A 20,296-nucleotide genomic window follows, 5' to 3' on the forward strand; every position below is an offset into this window, starting at 1 on the left:
AGAGATGTGAAAGATAAGATAGGTCTCTTATGTTGTGTTTTCAAATGTGGAGTTCAAACATTGAAGATACTTCACAGCTGGGGCACAGTGTTTGTCTGTGGCTGGCTCCGGAGGCCCTGTTGCCCTGCCTGAGATACTTGCATTGTGTACAAGGCATCTACAACTGTGGTGTTCGGGAGTTTCTCAACGCAGAGTTATGTGTTTCTGTAGCATCCTTTTTGCGTTCCAGTTTTCCTGCCTTTTATTTCTCATTGTTTTGTGCTTGCTATGTGCACAGTACAATTATGTCCAGTGTGAAATCAAATCAGATTTAATATTAAAGTTAATGTTACTGCTCTTGGGCTTCGATGTGTTTTTTATATCTTAACATTTCTCTGGGCAGGGCATCAGATAAGTTACAAAACTGTTTCTTTCTGTCACAGATAGGCAAATTTAGCTGGCAGAGGTGGTGTGAACACCAATGTAGAAAATAAAACTGGGCGAGTGTTTGCGAGTGAAATAAGTTGCAGTTATGGGAGGATTGATGTTTATGATACGTTTATGAATAACTTTTTATGATAGCATTCAAGTTATTAATCCCGGAACTAGAAGTTGTCCCCACCCCCCATCATCTTTAATCCTGGTCAGCCCAAATCCAGTGAGTCCTTAAGCACTGATCTGAAGAGCAGAAATAGGAAGTTAGAGGGTTCTTCAATGCAGAAGAAGATTTCAGATCTCTTCACTAGATGTTCAGACTAAAGGGCAGTAGCCAAAGTACAGAGTTTATTTATTTTTAATATATTGATTTCTGTGACATGTAATCTCATCACTAAGAACTCAATTCACTTCTTGCTAGAAAAGACTTCTATAAATCATGAATTTTTGTTTAAATTAGCAGTATTTTAATGTGGGAAGTCTTGCTGCTCCTGTCGCAGGGAGCTGAGCATCATGTTGCAGTTGTTGCTTCTCTTAATAATTTGTGTAAAAGCCCCAGTGCAACAGAGTGGATCCCTTGTGCATGTATTACCATTGCAGAGAATGATTTTTGCTTTCTGCAGTTATGGGTCCGTAAAATAATTGCAGAAAAGGGACCTGGAGTAAATGTGAAGTGAGCTGCCTGTGCTGATGCTCCGCTTGGGCAGCTGGGGTGTGGGGGCTGTTCAGGGTTTCTTTGTCCAGCGCAGTTTCAGGCAGTCACCTCGGCTGCCCGTCTCTGCGGGGTCTTTGTGGAGCTGGGGAGGGCAGATGTTCCTATTAAAACCCTCCTATAAGTACTTCAGGTCTCAGACATTTTGAATTTGCAGGTTTTTTGCTTTAAAAAAGCCTTCAAAAAAGCCTTCAAAATATGGAGTGCTGCTGATGCGCTCACCAGAAATGTACTTATTCACGGGTGTTAATGGGCTAGTATTCTATTATTTCCTTTCACAAATGATTTTAGAAAAAATCAGTGTATTTTTGGTTGTTAAAGGTGCAGCTGCTTATAATGAAGCTAAGATACTGAATTACGTGAGTTGCTTTACGTTTTGATTTTTGGATCTTTCCCCAGTCATTAGAAATGGCAGCTATAGTTCTCTTTCTGGAAGTGGCAATGACCATTAAATGGAATTAGCTTTCAACAGCCTTTGATTTTTAGGTCAGGTTGACTACTATTAAGAAGATTAAAAATATTTGAATTTATGATCTGTTTCACTAAAAAAGGTCACCACATTAAGAAATGCTACTTACCCAGTGAAGTGGAGTTTTATTGTGTCTCTTCCAACCCTCTTCAGTCTGTAGGCTGTATCACAGCATTCATTATCACATAAAGGAAAAATAGCAATCCTGATTTTTAAAAATTTCAAAAAGCTTTTCATTTTGTGAACTAGGGACGGTGCCGTCTGACAGGCTGTTAGAGCTGGCAAGACAAGACTGGTTTATGACATTTTTATTTATTTACGTAATTGGTAGCATTCTGTCTCAGCTTCTCTTTATGAACATTAAGTGTTCTGCAGTAGACAGTACTGTGGGGCTTATTTTGCAGTTCAAAGATACGCTGTGGGTAGGAGGTTTTTTTGAATGGGGAAATTTAATTATTCCGGAAATGAGCTGAATGAAAAGTAAATATGCTGCCAAATTAATACTGTAGATGTACATATTTAAAACAAATGAAGTGACTTCAGGGGAAGATCTTCAGAGAGACTGGATAGCATAAGATAGAATTTTATGTTTGAAAATGACGGAGTGTCAGGCTTCTATTAAGACAACACACTTGAGGCCAAGAAGTGTTTTTCCTGAAGCTGAAGAATCTTGTTTTCACCGCAAGGCTATTATAAAGATCAATAGCTTCTAGTCTGATTGCTGAATATGAGCAGAAGTATTTGTTTTGGGGTGTATCTATTTTTAACTTCACTAATATCAAGAAACCACTGCTTACAACAGCATTTCCTTCTAGTTTCAACTGATATGATAGGTTGATGTTTGCCTCGTGTTATAGCATTACAGCCTTTCACAGTGGCAGAGCTTCAGTGCAAGGCGTATGGGTTTGAAATGCCTTAGAGAGATCAGAATATTGGTGGTTGTTAGTGCCTGCCTTTCCTGCCAGCTGTGAAGCTGCACTGATTCATAGCAAAAGTCTAAGCCTTTGAGGGCTGGGAGCTCGCAGGGAAGAAGTGGATGGGACAAGGATGGTGTTTATTTTAACTTGCATGTGAATTACTGTGCTCAGAATCTCCATTCAGTTGGATGAAACCACAAGAGAGCTTGTGGAAATGGTGCCAGTCCAAAAGAAGTTAATTTTAGTGTTGGTTTAAAATTCCTGTTGAATTCAAATCCAAGAGGAATGGTTTTGCGTCATAGGCTTTAGTTTTTACATAAAGGCTGAAAAGCTGCAATAGTTGGCTTCAGTACTCTTGTCTTCCAAACACAGATAGTCAGCTTGCTTGAGACTTGAGTTGTTTCGCAAACCATTTGTAAAGTGCTCAAGGTTTTAGTCAGATATTTCAATCTTTCTATGAACTTGGGCAGTTTATAACCAAGAAATAGGTGGCTTGGTTTTCTTTTTCATTGAGAATGTTTGGACAGCCCCTTTTGCTGATGGGGATTGCAATGATTTAATTGCTGGGCAGAGATGTTTGGGGATATCGCTTGAAGTAGCTGTAAATTTTTCTTTGAAGATATACATGTTTGTGTGTATAGTTCATCTGATATACAGAGTATTTTAGCCTGTGATCCAATTAAATGAATTCATAATAAAATGAAAATGCTAATATTAGGCACTAACCAGTGGAGGTGATGGTGTGTCATTCTGAGTGAGCTGGGTCTTATTCAAGGAGTGAGCTAGACACGTAGGGGACGGTGGGTCCATGTTGAAGTGCTTTGTTGAAAGGGACTCCAGTATCTTTGACAGCTACCAGGTAATGTGTAGGATTTTTACTGAAGTAAAAGTGATTCCTTTGTTTACCACTGATGCCATGTGTTGAAACTTCTCTTTGCTCTTTTAGATAATGTCCCAGAGGAGCTGAAGGACCCATTTTACATCGACCAGTATGAGCAAGAACACATTAAACCACCTGTCATCAAGCTGCTGCTGTCCAGCGAGCTGTATTGCCGTGTCTGTAGCCTCATTCAGAAGGGGGATCAGGTGGCGGCTCTGCAGGGGCACCAGTCAGTGATCCAGGCTCTGTCGCGGAAGGGGATTTACGTCATGGAGAGCGATGATACACCTGTGTCTGAGTCTGATCTGGGCTGTGCACCAATCAAAATGGTTAGCTTAATTAAATCCACCTAATGATCTTCTTTTTAGTTAACACTATTTAAAATAGTTCATGGAATGAAGAGCTCTTAATTTCTAGGTCACTAACCTCAGGAATTTTTCATTTTAAATACAGTTAGAAAATGGGTTTTCTCTTTCTTTGAAGGATTCTGGTTTTCAGTGCTTATTGTTTTCTTCTTTTAGAGTTCTCACATGGCAATGATTGACGCTCTGATGATGGCCTATACCGTAGAAATGATCAGCATTGAAAAGGTGGTTGCTAGTGTCAAGCGCTTCTCTACGTTCAGTGCCTCGAAAGAACTGCCCTATGATTTGGAGGATGCAATGGTTTTCTGGATTAACAAGGTAAAATTTAGTTTGAGAAAGGCCTGTCTGTTTCTTACTGGCATTTTTCAGATTTTTAAAAAATGTTCTTGCGTAGTATCTTCCTTTCATCTTTCTTACCTGTGTATTTCTGTCATCTTTTCCACTTCAGGTAAAGAGAACTGCTTTAATTACTGTTTTGTTACCTCAAGTGTAATGGTAACAGATCATTTGATTCCCCTGTTACTGCAATGTATGCTAATTTCATCTTCCCAGGGTTTCCATAAGCATTGGGAAGAGAATCGGACTAGCAGGGAAATGCAATTTCTTTTTCTTAGGGATGTTGTACTAAAGCTGGTAAAGTTTTCAAGGCAAATTTTAAAATGAAGAAAATAATTAAGAACTAAATTAGGAAAAATGTAGAAATTTGGTTCTTTATTTTTAGACAAGCTGCCTTGAGGGTAATTTTAGAGTGAAACATTTAATGTTAAATAACAGGATAGACTTAATTCTGAGTAGCTTGAATACTGAAACTTTTCAAAGGGTAGAGGTTAAGTTACTGAAACCTTTTCAACTCACAGCAGAGTCACATTCCAAAGAGAATGCCAACCCAGGATTCCCTTGTTGTGGTTATAGCTACTGCTAATGAAATGTTACAGATGTTCTTGAAAACTTGTAGCACATTACTCTATGAACTTAATTATAGAATGGAATGACCATTAAGTAAGAGGAGGAAGAAAACTTGACTTATGGGAACATATTCAGATGTATTTTAGTATCTTTTCTATGTCCTTTTAGGTGAACCTTAAAATGAGAGAGATAACAGAGAAAGAGATTAAATTAAAACAGCAACTCATGGAAAGTCCAGGGCACCAAAAGGTAAAAGAAATTTGTCTTCAGTTGTGATTTTGTGTATTGATGATTAATGGATTTAAATCTAAACATCTCGGTATTTTCTTTGTCAAGGAAATGTGAGGCATCCAGTCCCTGAAACTGCTGAGATGTTGTGCATGCGATGTGTTTTGTGTCTATCTTCAGTGCCCTTCCTTACCTTTCAAGCCCACTGGTATCTTCTGACTTCCCTTTAAGTTTCAGTTGGACTAAAATAACATGTTTCTACTTAAAATAACTATCAACTTTACCTGGGTAAATATGACTCGGCTTTCACAGCACAAAATATATATCATATATTTTGAAAGCTCCTGGCATATTAATTGTGCATGGATTAATGACTATGAATATTGAGAGGCTTATTCACGTTCTATCTAGTAAGCATATTCTTGGCATTCAAGTGTTATGTGTGCGTTTGTAGTTTTTTTCCCACCTTTTTCCCGTGAAATTATATCGCAATGCACTAACATTGCAAAATACAGTACACTTTCATTTCTGGAGAATGTCAAATAGCTGTTTCTCAGACAGGATGTGTATCAGCTATTTAGGTTCCCAGTTCATCATTTGATGAAGCTTTAATAAAATCTGCTTTGTTTTCCTCAATTTGGCGTTGCCATGCAAAGGAGATTAAAGCATGACACGTGAACAAGGCACAATTGTTTAACTCTTGTGTTAGTGGCAATGGGTTTTTATGTGCTTTTTATGTAAAGTAGTGTGCTTCAATGATAAGGGGCTAAAGAGCTACTTAATTTACAAGCTGATATGTGGTCTGAAAGATGCCTTTAATTATTTGAATATTTACTTTTGGGTCTCGTTTTAATATTTTTAAATTGCTAAGCTCCAACCCCTCTAAAATATGAAAGTGTTTTATTGCTGAAGTGCACTTAAGTATTACTGCTTTTAACTTGCATTGCTGATGTTCCTTTCCTATTCCTACGTTCCTTTCCTTGCTTCCTGAGCAGTCTCCTTCCAAATGGTATTGGAAATTAGTACCTGTAAGTGAACTACTTTTACACCAGTTGTCATCCACAAAATCATGGCTTTTTAAATTTCTTCAGAGTGTTTGCTTCCATTACAGTGCTTCTTAGACGGTCTTTGAAAAAGAACTGTGTAGGGTGTCTGGTCATCAGGTGTAGTTTTCATAATGTGACTTTTGCATACTGTACGGCATACAGCATAATCACTTCACAGCAATTCAGAATCGTTCCAATGGGGCAGGAGCTGAGGGATGTGGAGTGGCAGCAAAAGACTAGAAAATTAACGACAGTCAAAATGGTTGCGTTTACTGTTTTTGTTCCAAATAGGCAATTGAGCACAGCACTAAGGTGGTATAAAATCTGGTCAGTTTAAACGATTGCTGAATCCTTGAATCCAGTTAAGATGCCCAGGTATTTGCACTAGTGCGTTAAATAAAGCTCTTGCGCTGCTCTGGTGCAGGTTTGTAAATCTGTCAAAACTAGAACACCTTGCTCATTGAGGTGGGGTTAGAAACCAGTTCAAGCCCATCATGGCATTTGTTGGAATTATATGGTATATTAATGAGACTGAAGTTGGTGTGATGGGAGGAAAGGCAGTTTGAATATCAAAACAAAATACTGGTTTTTTTTGTGGTGAAGTGTGAAAGTAGAGTATCAATTCCACTATATATAAAAACATAATAAAATAGTACTTCTACTATAGAAGCTTACTTACTTTTGGCTAAATTTCCTGGTTTTATATCAACTTGCAGAGGTTGCTCTTCGTTCCTTTGCTTTCCTTAGCCTTGACATCCCTTCTCCTGCACTTCCTGGATTTAGTGTTCATCATTTTCTCTCTGGGAAGATGAGCGCTGTTGTCTCGGTTGCAAATTCCAAAGAGCAGTGCATTTGGAAATGGCAGGCATGACCGGGCAGTCCCCTGTCCCCACAGTCTCTCTGCCTTTCCAGAGAAGGCTCAGTCCCACTCCTCTGCCTCACGATCCTTTATTTGTTTGAACCAAATGTATGGACTGCCTTAAAAACTTTAACTATCTGAAATAAAGGAAATTTGAGTGGGGACCTGCGGGCTAATAAAAACCTGGACAGAGCCTTATTTAATGACCTGTGCCAATACGTGATGAAGTACTGACCTAGTGCTTATCTAGAACTTAGGTTCTATTGTGCGTGGAGATCAAATCTGTATTTGAGGCACACATTTGATGGCCTGCTGAGGGAATCAAGTAGGTTTCTTTAGAGAGACAACTGGGTGAAACTAGAAGGAGCTACAGGAATGGGGCTGACCTGCAGGATATCATTGAGCACGTGGGTGGTAAAGGAATAAAGGGAGGTTATCTCACTGCTAGTTCAGTGCCACTGAGGTTATTCAGGTTTACTGACTGAATTTACAGTCTCCATAATAATTGTCAAACTGTGTCTTTCTGTGTTTCTTTTTTTGTTTTGTGACTTTTTTAAAAATATAACTATCACTATTTCAGCAGCACCCATTTCTGCACTTTAATGCATACAGATATCATTAATTGTATGCATGGAGCGGAACAAACCACTAAACTCTGCTTGAATATAAGAAAGAATTCAGAATTTTTCAGTATAAAAGTCTGAATGATCTTTTCCATTCTCTTCTCCAAGATGAGACTAATAGTTGAGACAATATAAGGAATTAAATCAAGTCCATAAAAAACCTCCTTGATCATAAATTTGTGTGTTTTCACCAAAGCTAAAATGAACATGGATTTTTTTAGATTTTGGTTCTCAGTATTGACTGTGGTTGATTTAAATTTCATTTAAGCCTATTGGAAAGGAAATATTTGTATCTGCTTTGCATACAGGAGGAATTAAAGTTTAAGAAGGCATTTCTGAAGTTTATCTTTACTATGCTTACCTCAGCTCAGTGGATAATTGATGAACCTTTTGAGCTAACCAGTTCACCTTAGTGTGCCTACATATCTATTGGACTTAATGACCATATTTCCAGTGCATAATGGATGTTGCTAATGCATTTGATTTGTTTCTTGTTTGAATAATCACCATCATATATCTCACTATTTCTTTTTGTGTAAGCCTGATCTGATGCATGCCATATCGCACTGCATGCTGGAACCAGTGGAATATGCTCGTGTGGTACAGTATGATTCACATTCATTACATACTTGTGGAGTGCTCCAGGCTGGGGAAGAAATAATTTGCATTTAGTAAAAGGAGAGGGAAGAATAGCATTAGCATGTAGAGATAGCTTGTAGAATTACTTGTCTTTGCCAAGGAAACTGAACAGAGCATGTTTGTATTTGTGCAATGTGAAGAAATTAAACAGGTTCTTATTACTCTGATTCAATGGGTGATTTTTTTCTTCTGAACAGATATTTTTTCTCAGCCTGTGCTATCCTAAATCGACACCTATGAGCGTGTATGTTTGAGCAGAGAGCTTTTCCAGGTTGTCTTGGAAAGTGTATGGCACCCTTGGTAAAATCCACCTTTCCTCTGGTGATTAAATACATGCTCTATATCTGCAGCTTAGGCCAGAGCATCAGTCGAGATAGTCTGTTAGGTGCTAAGTGATATTAGTACACTAAACTGTGAAAGGAATCTTTCTCTGATGCTGAAAGGTATCTCTGTTAGGTTCTGGAGTGCATTGTTCTTTTGCTTGCCCCATCCCTTTGCTTCTCAAGCTTAGATGCAGCCCGCTAGTCCAGTTAGTGTGTGGATGCTTAGTAGATATCGACACTCAAACTTGTCTTGCAAAAACTGCAAGCGGCAATGCCAAGATCTGCTCTGTAGCTGACTGGCTTTAGCTACTCTTCAACCTTGCTCCAAATTACGTGAGGGCTTGGGGTGCTTTGCAGAGGAGTGTGAGATTGATCCATACTGAAATCATGGAGAGCTTTGCTGTTGATGTAAGAGGCCTACATGCTCCTCTTCCTGACAGTTTCTGGAAAGGGCCGTGTCTTTTTCTTTTGCACTATATTATTCTTGTATACTGGCTTGCCAGGCTCTTGTTCTGAGTCCCTCAGAGAACTTTGCTGTCTGTGGAGATGGTGGCAAGTCTGTGGATGTAGGTAATGTATGAGAAATTGTGAGCTCATCTGGATTATTTTTTGCTGTGTGTGGTTTTGTTGTTTGTTTTCTTCCCAAGCTTTAAGTGCTTTCATGTCATTTTCTGTGTCTCTTTCTTTGGATCTGCTGCATTCATGTATCTGTGTGGAAGGATTATGACTTAAATCACTTGTAATAAGTTAAAATGTGTGAATGTTGCGAGGAATTCAGCAGCATGGATTGCTTCTAGATTTGAGGAGGATGATTAAAAGGGAAGCACCATATTCAGAATTGGCTTCCATTGAGACAAGTACAACCTTGTAAATTGGAGTTAGAGCAGAATGCTTTAAAGGATCCACCATAAGGAGTTTTGAGTGCTTAACAGGAATTCCTTTTTGTCTTCCTTGTTAGCATCGTATGAGTGCTTGTTTTCTGTTGTTAGGTGCGTTATCGAAGAGACCATCTCTCAAGCAGGCAGTTACCTTACTTCCCTTTGCTTGAAGATTTGATGAAGGATGGCAGTGATGGTGCTGCTCTTCTCGCTGTGATACACTATTATTGTCCAGAGCAAATGAAACTGGATGGTACGTGACAAAGGTGTTTAAAAAAAAAATTAACATTTCTTCAGTCTTGGAAACTTCAACTAGGAATACATTACCAAATAAAAACACAGCACATTTAATAGGTGGCGGAATCGACTCACATGGAATCTGCATAAAATCAGTGTATTTAAAAAGCAACCGCTCTGATTTTTTTACTTACTGTATTTAGAAGGGCCTGCCCTGTATGAGCTACAAAGTAATCCTTTCTTTTATAGATATAGATATGTCTTTCTTTGCTCAAATAACTGACCTTGGTTTCAAGAGATGATAAAAAAGGAATGCACATCCCCTCCTGTTAGTTGATAATTCTCCCATTGTTCTGTAGGAGTACATAATTTGACATTTTAAAATCTAGATTTCTCCCAGTCTTCAGCAGTTGTCACTCCTCAGCATTACAAACTTGAGTTCTCTTTCCCACAAAATGTTTTTCTTAATAATTCAATGTCCTCGTTGCATTTAACTTCTACAAATCAGCATTTGGTATTGGTTTTTAAATTCTCAGTTATGTTGTACCTTGCAGAGCTCCTGAGTGATTTCAGAATGAACCAGCACTGTTAATCCTAGAAGTAATTGTGTATGTTCTTTGTAGTCTGCTTACCTTTTCTGTCACAGTGATAGACAGAAGCTTGTGTGGATTGTAAAATTAATGCAAAATTTATGCTGTGTTTTCTGTGGGTTTTTTCCTCCTTTTCCTGTCCCTCGAGTATTTAATGGGTAGAAAAATGTCACTGGTACTCAGTAAATCCGGAATGATGGTATATAAGCAGTCCGTGAAATTCCCGTATGTGGTATTTCTCTTGTGGATGGAAGGTTAATACATCGGAATAATGTCATAACTTGCTTTTCCTCATCTTTCTAGATATTTGTTTGAAGGAGGTGACATCAATTGCAGACAGCCTCTATAATATTCAACTTCTGAGGGAATTCTCAAATGAATATCTAAACAAATGCTTTTACCTCACGTTGGAAGACATGCTATATGCTCCTTTGGTTTTAAAGGTAAGAAACATAGTGAAAGATATTTTAAAATAAAATGTGGATAAATCATGGGTATTTCGTTATTGTAAGGAATGTTTATTCTTTTTCCGTTGTAGCCTAATGTCATGGTATTCATTGCGGAACTCTTCTGGTGGTTTGAGAACGTCAAACCAGACTTTGTACAACCCAGAGATATTCAGGAAATAAAAGACGGTAAGTTTTTAACTCTTGATAAATATTAGCACCTTATTTTAAAAATACTTACATTACGATCAAAATGTTGCACAGTGCCGTTTTCTTTGGAGTTTTGTTTCTGCTCAAACTTTCTGCGTGCTGGGGGTCCTTGAAAGCAGTAAAAATGGAAGGAATGTTAGTTGTAGATATGCTTGAATTCTAATTTCTTCAATGACATGGGTAATATTTTTTCCCCCTAAACGCACTAATTATTCACTTGTAACTTTCTTTCCATCAAGGTCACCATAAAATTTTAAATAGACTAGTGCTTAAGGTTTCATTTTAGGGCTGTATCGTACAATTTTCATTTTAATGTGCTGCAGTCCAAAAACTTCCTGTTCTTGTTTTGTTATTTTAATGGCTACTACAAGTTGTGTTAACATTATAAATATATGCACAGTTAAAACAGGGTTGCAGCAGAAGAGCAGTCGTCCACCCGTTCCTATTTCCAACGCAACCAAGCGAAGTTTCATGGCTAGTCCTGCTAGTACAACTCCAGCAGACTTGCAGCCCTCTACTCAGACAGGCCCTGAAGCTTGCAACAGATACTACCTGCACCCCGAGGAGCCTGACTATCTGTAAGTCTGGTTTTATGTTCTTTAGATTAATCGTACAATCATAGAATCATTTATATTGGAAAGGATTTTTAAGATTGTATGGTCCTTAATCCAGCACTACCAGGTCCGCCACTAAGTCGTGCCCCTAAGCACCACGTTCCCATGTCTTATAAACAACTTCAGAGATTTAAACAGTTTGATTTCAGGTGGTAGGTTTGCTTTTGTATTGTTATACGTGAAAACCTTTTACTCTCTTTAAGTAACTTCTTTAACATTGAAGTTAATTGTATTAAAAGAGAACAGGGGTAACTGTTACCAGTGTAATTTTTGCAGCTGTATAATTTCTTTCATTATAAAAAAACCCAACTCTGGTAGTAATGAGCTTTTGCTTTTCTGAATTAGTGGCAAAGGAGGAAGCCCTGCCTTTAGCCCTTCCCATCCACTGCTGCCTTTGAGACAAAAGCAACAAAAATCTTTGCAGGGAGAAGACAGCCCTGGTAAGTCTGCCTGGAATTGCATTTCAGCAGGCAGTGACCATCAATGTCAGTATAGCGATGAATGAAGATATAAGTTCATAAGTGTAAATAGTCTGAAATTGAGATAAGCTGCAATCAGCCAAGTGGTTAGCATGTTTAGTTTGAGTAAATCATCTTTATTTGCATTAAAACCAGAAAGTTACTGGATTTTTAAAAAAATATTCTTTCTCAAATGACCTTATTTCTCAGAATAGCAAGTGCAAGAAATTAAGACTAATAATCTCCATTGTGTGGAGAAAAAATGAGAAGGCTGTTTGTCAGATGCTGTGAGAACTTCCTTTTTAAGGTTGAGATGCTGACAGGGACAACAAATTTGTGTTGGAAATCTAAAAATTAGATGTGCATATGTGGTCACTTTTCATTGTATTTCTTTTAACCTCTGTGTGTGGTTAATATTTCAGCAAATCTGTTTTCTGCTGCCACCTCTTGGTCAAACAGTTTATTATGTTTGCTCTTAAATAAAATTAAAAGTGCTAGTCTAAAGATCATTTCTATACAGTTAACCATTAAAAATATATTTCAGGTCATCGGCATCGTTCTAATTCTCTGACCCGTGTTGACGGGCAGCCACGAGGGTCAGTTCTTGCATGGCCAGAGAGGAAACCCAGGTAACAGATGCATTTAAGTGTTACAATACTTAAGTAATGAACAGATTATCAGTACTGTGACAATTTTATTGTAGTAATGTGGTATGACTTCCTTAGAACTGGACTGAGAACCACTTGGTTTTGTTCTCTTTTATGTGGATTTTCAGGTATGACTGACATTTTAGGATTGCGATTGAAAACACTCTAAACTTGATTTTCAGTAAGCACTGTGGAAAATTTAAGAATTTGTAGTTGTTGTTTAGTATTGCCGGTTGTTTTGATACAGGTTACATTTTTCAAATGGAGCAAAGATTTTAGCTGTATATATTATGGTTCTTAGTTCAACAAATTGTAACTTATTGTTCTTAAGTGTCATTAAACTGTTCTTATTTTTTCTAGGCCTCTTTCTCAGCCAACACCATTTGCTGTTCATCAGACTGCCAGTAGTGATGTGGACCCTGGCTCTAGTGATACCATTAGTCTGGCTCGGTCCATCAGCAAAGACAGTCTTGCTTCAAACATCGTTAATGTAACTCCAAAAAATCAGCCCCATCCTCCATCATCAATGAAAACTAATGGGAAGAGCTTACTGAGCAATGTTGAAATCGAGGATGAAGATGAAGAGCTTGTTGCAATTATCAGGTCTGAAGAAAGGCCAAACCGTGGTGATCCCGAATTGCCGAATGCGTCAACCAGGGTACCCAGCATAGTTGCAACTGCGTGGTCTCCAAAAACAAACAGCGAGACTTCAGAAAGCAAACCAGAGAGTTTTTACTTGGAGCCCTTAATGCCTGCAGTTCTAAAACCAGCAAAGGAAAAACAGATCATCAATAAAGCGGATGAATGTGGGGAGGGGAAACAAAGGAGTTTTATAACAAAGAGATTAAATGAGGGACACTTGCCTTTGATCCGCAAGAAAACAAGTAGCAGTCATGTTGACCATGACCTCAATAGAACTTTTACTCCCATTTCTAGTTCTGATTTCACTCCAGTTACAGATCCTGGTACTACAGACTCAGTGACACTGGTGGAGGCAGGGCTGGAAGCTTCCAGACCTTTAGCTACTAGCAGTTTAGATCCTTCCACTCAGGAGCTCTCCACTGGGGGTTTTTTCCTTCATGCTGCTAAATCTGATGATAATATAGCAGGTAAAGTCAATATAAGCTATGTGAAAAGTCTCAATTCACATGTTCCAGATACCCCATGGACTATGGTGAGACACGATTCTGATTCAGATCTGTTAGACATAGAAGATGCTGAGCAGGATTTGGGAGTCATAGATGACCATCCTATAGTTGCTAAATACATTGGTGAGGAAGAATCTGCAAAATTGCAAGAAGATATGAAGGTAAAAGAACATGAGGATAAGGATGATGCTAGTGGTCGCTCCAGCCCATGTTTGAGTACAATTTCTCAAGTTAGCAGCGTGTCAATGGCGAGTGGGAGTGTCCGAATGACCAATTTTGCAGAACGAAAGCTTCAGAGGCTTAACAGCTATGAAACAAAGTCCAGCACGAGTAGTTCACAAAAGACCACTCCAGATGGATCAGAAAGCTGCCCAGCGCCGCTGACCACGTGGAAACAAAAGCGAGAACAAAGCCCTAATAGACAAAATAAAGATAATGTTAATCTTTTAGCTTCTGAGTTAGTGCAGCTTCATATGCAATTGGAGGAAAAGAGAAGGGCAATAGAAGCGCAGAAGAAGAAGATGGAAGCCTTATCAGCGAGGCAGCGACTGCAGTTGGGCAAGGCAGCCTTCTTGCATGTTGTTAAGAAAGGGAAATCTCCTGATGTTCCACAGCCTCTTAAATCAGAGCATTTTGGAAAAGAATATTCTCGGCACAACGGTGAAGACTTAGATGAAGTTTCCTTGGGTTCCAAATCTGAGGAGTTTCTTGGAAAGGAGGAGGAGAGAGAAGAAATACTTAATGATTCTCAAGAAGTAACAAAAGCGAAAATGCAAGAAAGCATAGTTTTTGCTGAGCAACATAAACCAAAAGACTCTGCTGCTATACATGATTTGGAAAAAAATAAAATTATTTCTGTTGCCCTCCTAGAAGACAGCGTGACTGACGTGGACATAAATGAATGTGATCTTTCTATTGAAAAACTGAATGAAACAATCAGTACCCTTCAGCAAGCTATATTAAAGATTTCTCAGCAGCAGGAACTACTTATGAAATCTCCATCAGTGCCATCACCAGGAACCAGAAGTAGCTCTCAGGACCAAAAGGTAAAACCATCAATTCATTTTGTTGAGCCTCTGTCTCCAACTGGAATGAACAGTCTTCGTAAACCACCTCGGTTTGGTCAAGGAAGGACTCCTCGGTCAGGAAGACCAGCTGATCTAAAAGTCGCTAAAGATAGACAACAAAATTCAGCACGTGTTAAAACTCCAACACCAAGTCTAGAAACCTTACCGCATTTAAGACCATTTCCGTCCAATAGCTTGTCAAAGACACCAGCAGAAATCAGCTTGGAAGGTAGTCCTGATCATGGAAGTGGTTCTCAAGAAAAGTGTTTCTTTGATACCTATAGACTTCATGATGAGAGCAATCAACGAGCACTCATTCTCTCCACCTCCAAGGATGCAAATATTATTTCTGAAATGAGCAAAGAGGTGAATAACAGCTTCAAGGAAACAGAGCTGAATTCTTCTGATGGCTCAGGAAAAGAAAATGTTCCAGTGGATGAGCCACTGAGAAGCAAGGCTAGTCTCATTGAAGTAGACTTGTCCGACTTGAAAGCTCCAGATGACGGAGAACTTGAAAACCAGGATAGCTCTGCAGATATAATTAGTGAAGGTGATCAGAAGTCTGGTGTAGGTTTTTTCTTCAAGGTAAATACACCACCTTTCTATGTTTAGTTACATTTGCCCAGCGTTAGAACAGATTTTGTCCACTTAATTCTTCAGTCTTCTGATGGAATGCAGTGCGTTTTGGTTGCAATATTAATATTTTTAAGAAATGCCTTGGAGAAGAATTGCTTGTGAAAAGTAAGTTTTTGACTTAATGTATGAAATCCTGGTTCTTGTTAACTTTACTAGGAACCAGGATTAAACTTGCTTTTCTTCTCTTTTGCTTAGGTTTTTTTTTCTGAGAGAGAAACATGCATATATGTACATACATGTAAATACTTGGCATAAAAGAGCCACACAATGCAAGGGTAGAATTCGCTGGTTTGAAATCCCAGCATTCTGTGAACCTCTATAAACTGAAAAACAATTTGAACAGAACACAGGTATCTGATAAAAGCCTGCTGAACAGGTTTGAAAACTTGTCAGGGAGCCAAGCATCCAAACTGGGTTGGTTTTGGCATTCACATCCAAATTTATCTGATTTTGAGCAGCCTAAAAGTCAAGGGCTCTAATGGAGGATTTTGTTACGTGGTTGTAGATGGAGGTGAAAAATCAGATGATTCAGTGCTTGGTGGGAAGAAATTACTGTTTTTCATGCAGCTTTTGTTTTGATCCTGTGATGGTTGTGAATAGGGCTTATGAGGAAAATGGATTACATTTAAGTAATGTTTCTCATTTTGCACCCAACTGTGCCATGAGGGAATGGTTGTTGTTAAGATGTTGGGGTTTAGATACAGCGGTGTTTCTTATATTATTGGGTTGAGTGTTCTTTAAATAATGTGTCTACTCCTTCTACTGAACTGCTGTCGGAACATCGAGCAGATAAATTTATGTTTAGCAAGGATTATTGTAACTATCTCAAATGTGCTGACATGACAATACTTTCTTTTTTCATTTCTTTCATTTCTCTTCCAAGAAAGTAGAGCTAGGCTGTCTCAGTCTCAGCGAATTAACTTCCAGTTTTACATAGCGTGATTAATATTGACTGACTCAAAGTTATTGTTATGCTGGGGTTCTTTGTGCTGTCCATTCTAAGCCCATGTGGTAATTTCATTGTACTTTACCCTTTTGTTAAGGTTTTGTGGTAAATAAGCATACTTAAAAACAAGTCAGAGTTAGATGAGATACATTTTTTTCTCCTCTCAGACTTAAGTGAACACTGAAATTGTCCCTTAATTCTTTTTTCACAATACAGTTCTGATTTACTCATTGATTCTGAAAACCTAAAGGTTTCCAAAAGAAATAGCTTATGTTTCCTAGGGATTCCAGGAAGTTTTTAGGAAATATCATGGTGTCCAGCTTAGTATATTTTCTTCCATTCTTTAAAATGCTCTATCCTTATGAATTTTGCAGGATGAACAGAAAGCGGAAGATGAGCTCGCGAAAAAACGTGCAGCATTCCTTTTGAAACAGCAACGGAAAGCAGAAGAGGCTCGGATTCGGAAGCAGCAGTTGGAAGCTGAAGTTGAACAAAAAAGAGATGAAGCTCGGTAAGGATACTTCTTTTTTCTCTAAGATGAGGAAGATTAATATATGGTGAATATAATGTGTTTGCTTTGCAGTCGCAAAGCTGAGGAGGACCGAATACGGAAGGAAGAAGAGAAGGCTCGAAGAGAACTTATCAAGCAAGAATATCTAAGGAAAAAGCAGCAGCAAATTCTGGAGGAGCAAGGGCTTGGAAAGCCCAAATCAAAGCCCAAAAAACCCAGGCCAAAGTCGGTCCATCATGAAGAATCTTACAGTGATTCAGGGACGAAGTGTTCTTCCACGCGTAAGAAGTTTGATTTGTTTGCTTGTGCTGCTACTGCAAATCTGCTTTCACAAAGCGTTTCACGTTTTTGCTTTTATGTTGTAGCTGATAATTTGAGCAGTGCTCAGTCTGGTTCCAGTCTGTCTTTGGCCTCGGCAGCAACAACTGAACCTGAAAGCGTACACTCTGGTGGCACGCCGTCTCAGAGGTAAAGAGAGACCAGTCCCACCCCCTGCCACTGGATCAGGGGCTCCAAGCCCCATCCAACCTGGCCTTGAACCCCTCCAGGGATGGGGCAGCCACCACTGCTCTGGGCAACCTGGGCGAGGGCCTCCTCACCCTCACAGGAGAACATTTCTTCCTAAGATCTCATCTCAGTCTCCCCTCAAAACCGTTCCCCCTCGTCCTAGCCTGTTCTCCCTGATCAAGAGCCCCTCCCCAGCTTTCCTGGAGCCCCTATCAGTGCTGGAAGCTGCTCTAAGTTCTCCCTGGAGCCTTGGGATTCAGTGTTGTTAGATTCGTTTCATTGGCATGGAGGAGCAATAGTAATTAGTGAATCCATCTTCTGTTTTATGTCGCTGCCAACTCCAGTGTTCTGTACAAACTTGCAATTTTGTTTTGTTTTCTCCCAAAGGAATAGTAGACTTTTGCTTTGATAATCTAGCAGGGAGAATCTGACTATTTTGGGGGAGGAAAATAGACAACAGCCTGTTCCGTTCAGGACCAATGACTGGTGAATTTATTTAAGATAGGTAGGAAAAATACCCTGAATCTTGATGTATCTTTTCTTATTACTTTTTTCTTTCTCCCAACAGAGTTGAATCTATGGAATCATTACCGATACTGAGCAGAAATCCTAGCAGGAACACAGAAAGAGACTGGGAGAATGCTTCAACAGCATCTTCTATTGCTTCAGTGGCAGAATATACAGGTATTTGTTTTAGTTTCACTATTTGTTACAAATAACAGGTTGTAAAAAGCTGTGATGTATTTGATGTGATGCGCTGCTGTTTTTGAGAAGTTGTCAAGTGTATTTTGCTCTGTTTAATAGCTCTAAAAGTGAGTTATTGTAGAATAATATTTAAGGTGTTTTTTTTCTACTCTGAATGAAAATCTTAGTGTTCATAAATGCACAGCAAATAATTTTTACTTACTTATTTTCTTTAGGTCCAAAATTATTTAAGGAGCCCAGCAGCAAATCAAACAAACCTATTATTCACAATGCTATCTCTCATTGCTGTCTTGCTGGAAAAGTCAATGAACCGCATAAGAATTCAATATTAGAGGTAAACATTAAAATACACAGTGTGTCTGTAATGCTCATTTCATAATCCCTCTGTAGCCTGGTATTTAACGTTGTTTCCTAAAATGTACCTGTATGGAGAATCCCTTCCTTCCCGTGACTGCGTGGACTTATAGAAAGCATAAGAGTTCAATTTGTAGTTTATAGAAGGACTGAAAAATCATAGTTACCAATCTAGTGTTTCAAAACACTTTGAACACTTACTGAGCTATGTGTTGAAGCTGAACGCTTGGTGTGATGTGAGAATTTTCACCATCTATCTATGTCTGTTTGTTTTTAATGCAGGAACTAGAAAAATGTGATGCCAACCACTACATCATTTTGTTCCGCGATGCTGGCTGCCAGTTCAGAGCACTTTATTGCTACTATCCCGATACTGAAGAAATCTACAAGCTGACTGGAACAGGGCCAAAGAGCATCACCAAGAAAATGATTGACAAACTTTATAAGTACAGTTCGGACAGAAAACAGTTTAACGTGATTCCAGCCAAAACCATGTCTGTCAGCGTGGATGCTCTCACTATTCATAACCACTTGTGGCAAGCCAAGCGACCTGCAGTGCCAAAGAAGACTCAGAGTCGTAAATGACACTGAGTTCTTGGGACGAGATTGCTGAATGGGATTGCATCGAAAGAAGACACGTTTACCATTTTCCTCCAGTTTGGTATGAAATGTGCAGAACCATAAAGATTTTTTTAAGAAGCTTCAGAACAGAAACCGTGGATGCAAGCTATCAGAGGATGAAGGAACATTGCCAGTGTTTTTTATGAATGGTAAATCTGCTGTTACACCCAATGCTAACTACTGTGGCTTTCAATTGATGAGAGACTGTGCATGTAGCAAGATCTTTAACAAGTGGATTTCCTTTTACTTGAAGCTTTTCGTCGGTACAAATTGGGAATAACTTAGTTCTCTTTCCTCTCCACCTCATCCCCTCCTTTTTCCCGTCATTCTTAAAGTTGGCGAGCTCCAAACTTCAGTCGAAGGATTGAACAGATCTTGGGTGAAGTGATTTGGGTTTGGTTTGGTTTTTTAAACAGTCTTTAGGGAACTCTTCCTTTCAGACTTTTTTGAGGAACTATTTAATACATCACATTGTTGTACTGTATCTACTGCCAACCTAAGTCCAGTGCTCAGATTGCAAGGCCCCAACTTGTGCTGCTCAGAACAGAGTTTACTCGCAGTATCTGTTTAGGATAAATGTTGCAAGGATTGCAAAAGCCAGTCTTTTTTTTACAAAAAATAGTTTGCAAATGTAAAGCTTTCTGGAATACAATCATGAAGAGGCATACAGGTGCTACTGGCTGGAATATGCCTGACTGAAACTTAAGGCAAGCTGAACGGAGCGCATTTATTACTAATTTCGGTTTCAGGTAGTGTCCTAAAGATTTGTTTGCTTTGATAAAGGTGGATTCTGGTAGGTATAGAACATTTCCACTCTGAGCACGCTACTCCTGTACGATGGTGCACTTAATGATCACAAATTTTAATGTTTTTATTACATCATGAAATGTAATTCTACTTCCTTTGTCCTGTCTTTATTCTGAATGAGCAGCATGCTCGAAAATGAAGAGTGTGTTATGTTTTTTATTTTGGGTGATATATTAATATATATGGATTTGTTTTTCTCATTTAAAAGAAATTTTTAAACAGAGACATTTGCATTTGTTTCAAAAGCCCAAATAAGTCAAATGGCTTGGATTTCTTTTCATGTTGAAATATTAAATCTTGAGTTATGACCTTAAAAGTCTTTGTGTTTCAGCAGATTAAATTTTTTGTCTGTGGTAACAGGGTATATTTGCAGTTTGGTTCCATTTTTTTTAATATTCCCATCTCTCATATTTTGATCCCGGCTGGACTTCAAGTAGGTTTCTGTAGCTATGACCTAATTTAATCTGCTAACGTCGCCTGCTACAACTGACACTTCTGCCCGAGGGTCGTGTAGGCATAGAACTTCGGTTTGC

General features: G+C 38.8%; 1 protein-coding gene across 5 annotated transcripts in view; it reads left to right on the forward strand.

The window, feature by feature from the left end:
* CAMSAP1 (calmodulin regulated spectrin associated protein 1) overlaps positions 1-19,566 on the forward strand; it is a 32,587-nt gene extending 13,021 nt beyond the window's left edge. For 3 of the 5 annotated variants that reach the window (XM_069873339.1, XM_069873343.1, XM_069873340.1), the window contains exons 3-20: positions 3,459-3,721; positions 3,914-4,075; positions 4,832-4,912; positions 5,887-5,919; positions 7,960-8,019; positions 9,371-9,512; positions 10,390-10,529; positions 10,625-10,721; positions 11,143-11,320; positions 11,702-11,796; positions 12,359-12,443; positions 12,822-15,261; positions 16,633-16,769; positions 16,842-17,050; positions 17,135-17,237; positions 17,845-17,960; positions 18,197-18,315; positions 18,618-19,566. In XM_069873339.1, the coding sequence (XP_069729440.1) occupies positions 3,459-3,721; positions 3,914-4,075; positions 4,832-4,912; positions 5,887-5,919; positions 7,960-8,019; positions 9,371-9,512; positions 10,390-10,529; positions 10,625-10,721; positions 11,143-11,320; positions 11,702-11,796; positions 12,359-12,443; positions 12,822-15,261; positions 16,633-16,769; positions 16,842-17,050; positions 17,135-17,237; positions 17,845-17,960; positions 18,197-18,315; positions 18,618-18,920 (4,763 nt within the window). In that variant the 3' untranslated portion in view covers positions 18,921-19,566. The remainder of the gene's footprint in view (positions 1-3,458; positions 3,722-3,913; positions 4,076-4,831; positions 4,913-5,886; positions 5,920-7,959; positions 8,020-9,370; positions 9,513-10,389; positions 10,530-10,624; positions 10,722-11,142; positions 11,321-11,701; positions 11,797-12,358; positions 12,444-12,821; positions 15,262-16,632; positions 16,770-16,841; positions 17,051-17,134; positions 17,238-17,844; positions 17,961-18,196; positions 18,316-18,617) is intronic. The other 2 variants (XM_069873342.1, XM_069873344.1) reach the window with 2 other exon arrangements.
* The last annotated feature ends 730 nt before the right edge of the window (positions 19,567-20,296 follow it).

This window comes from Phaenicophaeus curvirostris, chromosome 20 (genome assembly GCF_032191515.1).
Source record: "Phaenicophaeus curvirostris isolate KB17595 chromosome 20, BPBGC_Pcur_1.0, whole genome shotgun sequence".
Classification (NCBI taxonomy): Eukaryota; Metazoa; Chordata; class Aves; order Cuculiformes; family Cuculidae; genus Phaenicophaeus; species Phaenicophaeus curvirostris.